This window comes from Oryzias melastigma, linkage group LG7, assembly GCF_002922805.2.
Source record: "Oryzias melastigma strain HK-1 linkage group LG7, ASM292280v2, whole genome shotgun sequence".
Classification (NCBI taxonomy): domain Eukaryota; kingdom Metazoa; phylum Chordata; class Actinopteri; order Beloniformes; family Adrianichthyidae; genus Oryzias; species Oryzias melastigma.
Window position 1 is genome coordinate 16,435,089 of NC_050518.1, and position 5,558 is coordinate 16,440,646.

Genomic DNA, 5,558 nt, shown 5'->3' on the forward strand with positions numbered 1-5,558 from the left:
AATAGTCCAGCCCCCAAGCCCCGTCCCCCTTAATGGGTTTTCAAATTTCGGCTGTGGTTAGAAACAGTCTCCAACTTCCCTGTTTGGTTACCCTTTAAAGACATTTTGCACATGTAAGCGCAGCTATACACTTTTAATTGGTAGTGGTCACTTAAACATACATTTGCAAATCTAGCGTGAAAGTAGCACAAGAGTGATTAAGACAATATACAAATAATACATAATAATCTTAGAAGATCTGAGAAATGATCCTGTGCATTAAAGATTTTTCTTCCACTAAAGCAAAGCTTCTTTTTTTTAAGTAAACAGAAATAATATTTTTCCAGGACATTTAGGACAACAAAGTTGAACAAGTTTTTACGACAATCATTGTAGTGATTTTACATGTTTTTTCTTTTTCACTCACCAATATTTTGATAAAGCTTTCACGTTTGTTAAGATATGCTCAAACTACAACTGTGTGCGCACTAAGGCCCAATCTGAATCCTTCCCTTCCCCTTCATTTAGCCCTCGAACGGAGAGTTATGAAAAAATTGAGTCTCATATTTCGGACATCACTTCTGTCGATGACGTCACCAATAATCGCTGGTCCGCTAGCGTTAGCGCGGAGCTTAAAGTACTTGAACATACATAACAACAGTGGTTTTATAACTTTAAAAAGTTAATGCTACAACAATAAGTCATTACTTACATTTAAATGTTAACGCCTGTTGTTCAGAGGGAACCACGTGAAGAAAAGCGCCTCTCAGCACGACACGGTTCAGCCTCACGGGGGAGGACTTTATATCCCTTTGTTTGGAGGATTTCATTTAAAAAATACATTTCCCAGACACACTTGGACTTAAACCCCACCTTCAAATAAAAGCTAGGGAGAAGGGAAGAATTCGGATTGGGCCAAAGACTCAGTTTATGTCACACTGTACATCACTGCAGCAAAACATGAAGTCATTTCATTCTCATCTAAATCATTGCAAAACAAGGTTTTAAGGTCAGGGATCATTTTTAATTATTGACAAGAATTGAGTAACATTGGAACCAGTATGCAACGAGTTTTTATATAAAATAAAGGTTTTTTTTTATATTTTTGTACTAGGTTACATAAATGTTTTTAAATACTTTGGTTCACTTTTAGAATTTGTCATTAAAACACTGATGAAGACATTGTTACATTAACCCACATGGAGCTTCAAGGGACCTAATCAGTACTTTTCCACTGAAAAGCAAAGCCATACATTTCCTGGCTGACAGGAGGAGGACCATGGACACTGACCCCTCAAGATGTAGGTTTGGTGAAGATGACCATATAAGGTGTTAAAGATTTTAGGGGTTCTTCTCTACTGACAAACATTAGCCTGGAGGCAAATAAAGCCCACCTTCGACATATATAAGTGAACCTTACATGTCTTTGCGAAAACCCTGGATGCCCAAAGCGACTCTTATTCAACTTTTTATTGAAATTACTAAATTACAATTGAGGTTGGTGGTCACTTTCTTCCTCATCAACGAACACGCAGAGCAGGGGCTAACCTCACATGTTTGTTCAGTGTTAATGATTGTCTCTGTCTCTGTAGTTTTTTTTTTCCTCAATAAAACACAGTTTATAAAGCTACTTCTCATTGAAACAACAGGAGCTATCATGGCCAGGCTTATACTAATAGCAGGTAAAGAACAACAAATTCACTTTTTTTTTCTTAACTCCTTGATAGAGTAATTATTAAGTGAGCTGTTCTGAATTTCTGCAGGTCTTTGCCTGTCATTTGTCAGTTTGGGTGAGTCGAGAAATGACATAAACATAAATATTCCATACTTGATTTTGAACTGCTGAATGTTACAACATTTGTTTTAGTGTCATCCTCCAGATTGGTGTGTTATTTCACAAACTGGTCTCAGTACAGACCAGGCGATGGGAAATTTATGCCTTCAAATATTGATCCAAACCTATGTACCCACCTGATCTATGCTTTTGCTGGTATTAATGATCAGAATGAGCTGGCCACAGTCGAATGGAATGACGATGCACTTTATGCATCGATCAATGGTCTTAAACAGAGGTCTGTTTACCCTTTTCGGTAGCAGTTGTAAAATGCTTCATAGTGTGTTGCTTTCAATCTAAATCTGTATCTTTCAACAGAAATCCCAATCTTAAAACACTGCTGGCAGTCGGAGGTTGGAGTTTTGGATCACAAAAGTGAGATATTCCATGTTGTCACAAAATGTACTGTGCATTTATTTATTTATTTATTTTTGGTCTGACGGCACTGTTAAACTGCTTCACAGATTCACTACAGTGGTGTCAACACAAGCAAACAGGAACGCATTTATCCAGTCCTCTATCACATTTTTGAGAAAACACGGGTTTGATGGACTGGATTTGGACTGGGAGTATCCAGCAGCAAGAGGAAGTCCTTCAGAGGACAAGCAGAGATTCACAATGCTATGCAAGGTCTTATTGCCACTTTGCAAAATTACTATCAAATGGCATGAAATGACTTTTTATCCTTGTGTATTAGGAGCTCTTGGAAGCTTACAAGGCTGAGGGAGCTTCAACTGGACAGGCCAGGTTGTTGATCTCTGCTGCCGTTGCTGCTGGAAAAGGAACTATTGATGCTGGTTATGAAATCTCAGAGTTGGCAAAGTAAGCTGATTTATCATTTACTATTTCATGAACTCCTACTATTAATCTGTTTATGAATATCTGTGTTTATGAACCTCCATTTTTTTTCACTAGGTACCTAGATTTTGTGAATGTGATGACGTATGATTTTCACGGTTCGTGGGAAAATGTCACAGGACATAACAGCCCTTTATTCAGGAGCTCCCAGGACACCAGTGACCAAATCCACCTGAACACTGTGAGCCATCGAGCACGTTTTCTACCTTTCATTCTGAGAGTCTGCAACACTTTCTTTTTGTTCACTTCATAAAGATAAAGTATTTTATATCTTTATATTTTGAAGGACTTTCTTCATAATCCAAGTCACAAAACATAATTGCAAGTGCCACACAGCTGAGGAAAATTATATTATTGCTGGCTGTGTAATTTTAATTTATTTTGAAACCTCTGCAAATTTAAAGTGTTTCATTTTTACTTAGAATAATGTAGTTTCAACATGTTCTAGATGCCTGGATTAGTTTAAAAAGCTTAAATTCAGGGCTTGCCACTGTCAATTATTTCATATTATTGTCCATTATGTTTTTTTTTAATAAATTGTACTTTTTGCATATTTATAGTATATTTTGAGTGCCATTTTGGAGCAATTGGATGCCTTTTTATCATATATAATCCTTCATTTTCTTCCTTAAATAATGAAGTCTCAGTGATTTGTTCCAAGTCAGCTCTTTGTCTAATGACAAAAAAACACATATAAAACTGTATTTTAAGATCCCACATTTTTACTATTCTTACATGTAAATTTAAACACAGTCACTTTTCACTTACAGTTTGCTGATTTTGTCATTTATGAATATGATAAATTAGCAGATGTGTTTTAATTATTTTATTTATGTTGTAGGACTTTGCCATGAGGTACTGGAGAGACAAAGGGACTCCTGTGGAAAAGCTGAACATGGGCTTTGGTACATACGGACGAACATTTCGACTTTCTACTCAGTCCAGTCAGCTTGGAGCCCCAGCCACTGGTCCTGCTGCTGCTGGCATTTATACAAAAGAGGCTGGCTTCTGGTCCTATTATGAGGTGAACCTTCTTAAAATATTAAATCCTCTCAATCCCTGCTGTTCATTAGATCAAATCTTTAAGTTCACCCTTTTAACACATTCACCTCAGTGCATTTGTACTTTTAGATCTGTACATTTCTTAAAGGAGCCAGCGTTCATTTAATCGAGGATCAGAAAGTTCCATTTGCCACCAAACAAAACGAGTGGGTTGGCTATGACGATAAAGACAGTTATCATACTAAGGTGAGTTATAATAATGAATTTAACTTCTTGTTCTACAAAACACAAAGTTTCATAAACAACACTTGAAATTGTTTCATTGTGATTCCATTGCTTCTCATTTAGGTTCGTTACCTGAAAGACAATCGTTTTGGTGGAGCCTTCGTCTGGACTTTGGATCTTGATGACTTTGCTGGACAGTTCTGCGGACAAGGAAACTATCCCCTCATCAACCATCTCCAATCGCTTTTGGCTTCAGGTTGTACAATACGTCTCTTCCTTTAGTTTAATAGAATACAACTTAAATGTCTTTTTAGACTTAGCTGCACTTACTTAAGGATAATTCAATATTTCTCCAGATCTTCCCCTTCTTATTACGGCAGAAACTCAAGGAACTTCCAGACCAGCAACCTCTGACGACAACTTCTGTGCCACAAAGGCTGGAGGAGTTTATGCCAAACCTGATACTCCGGGTTCTTTTTACAACTGCGCCAACGGCATCACCTCGATCCAAAACTGCCCCAATAATTTAGTCTTTCAGGACAGCTGCAAGTGTTGCACATATCCATGAAGAGTCTAAATAAAAGGTTTACCAATAACTTATGCTTTTTTCCCCCATTCAACTAACTCTTCTTACTCAATATCATTCAAGTGTTGAGTTGCAGAAGATTGATATTTCAAATCAGTGAATTTAAATTGATCAATGATCCGTTCTCATTCATTTCTTCTGAAGAGTTTCTGCATACAAGCAAACACTTTCCCATAAAAGTTGGATGTTTTTGTTTTTCTCCTTTAAAAAAGTTTGTGAAACCTTTATATAAAAAAAAACTAAATAAATGTTCATAGTTATAGTTATTTTTATTTATTTACTAGATTGGTTACAGAATAAATGTGATGGTATTTAGTAACATCACAAAATAATATAAATTGAGTCTTATAAAAAATGCACCTTCAAGTCATATTTATTATACAACTACAGATTTAGAAATGCTAAATTTATTACATTTGAAATATGGAAACATGATGACATCGATCTAAAAATTGTCCAATGGAATTGCTGAATTAGAAATCGTGTTTATAATTGAATTTAACAATTAATGGTGTATTGTAACTTCTTAATGTTCTTCTTAGTTTTATTTATTTAATAGTTTTTTAGGATTGTTTTTGCTATTTTCAAACTTGAAATCTTTACCATTTTTCTTATTACACAAGGATGTTTCTTTGAAGCTTTCTCTGTCATACATTTCAATAGTAGAAGTTTGACTCTAAACATGCCTGAAATTGAGCAATGCTTAAATCTGCTGAATACCAAATTTAAAGTCATTGCCATTTCTGAAACTTGGCTAAATCAAGATAAAGACTCTGTTACCATGGATGGATATGACATGTTCTCTACTCACAGAAAAAACAAAAAAGGAGGTGGAGTTGCCTTGTATATTGACGAGTCATTCGCAAGTAAAAAGATTGAAGACTTATCATTAGTAGTAGATGGTATTATGGAGTGTGTTACTGTAAAAATACAAATGGGAAATCTTAAGGAAATCATGATAAGCTGTGTGTATAGAACACCTGGGTCTTGCATCAATACTTTCAGGGATACAATAGTGGGAATGTACAACAAAGTAACCATCCATCCATCCATCTTCTTGACCGCTTTGTCCCT

The 5,558-nt window shown here is 35.8% G+C and overlaps 1 protein-coding gene across 2 annotated transcripts; it reads left to right on the forward strand.

The window, feature by feature from the left end:
- The first annotated feature begins 1,509 nt into the window (after positions 1-1,509).
- On the forward strand, positions 1,510-4,494 carry LOC112159591 (chitotriosidase-1). Of its 2 annotated transcripts, none has more exons than XM_024293762.2 (11): positions 1,510-1,661; positions 1,743-1,769; positions 1,847-2,051; positions 2,132-2,188; positions 2,278-2,443; positions 2,511-2,635; positions 2,729-2,852; positions 3,513-3,695; positions 3,803-3,919; positions 4,022-4,154; positions 4,279-4,494. In XM_024293762.2, exons 1-11 carry the CDS (start codon positions 1,550-1,552, stop codon positions 4,464-4,466), a joined length of 1,437 nt encoding a protein of 478 aa, XP_024149530.2. In that variant the 5' UTR covers positions 1,510-1,549; the 3' UTR covers positions 4,467-4,494. The 2 variants fall into 2 exon arrangements, with proteins under 2 accessions (XP_024149530.2, XP_024149528.2); XM_024293760.2 differs by having other exon boundaries at positions 1,512-1,661; positions 4,255-4,494.
- The last annotated feature ends 1,064 nt before the right edge of the window (positions 4,495-5,558 follow it).

Bases quoted from the DNA above. Each gene is read 5' to 3' on its own strand.
- LOC112159591 (XM_024293760.2), top strand. From the start codon at position 1,550: ATGATTGTCTCTGTCTCTGTAGTTTTTTTTTTCCTCAATAAAACACAG. The intron at 2,444-2,510 runs GTCTTATTGCCA...CTTGTGTATTAG, and splicing joins GATTCACAATGCTATGCAAG to GAGCTCTTGGAAGCTTACAA. The intron at 2,636-2,728 runs GTAAGCTGATTT...TTTTTTCACTAG, and splicing joins GAAATCTCAGAGTTGGCAAA to GTACCTAGATTTTGTGAATG.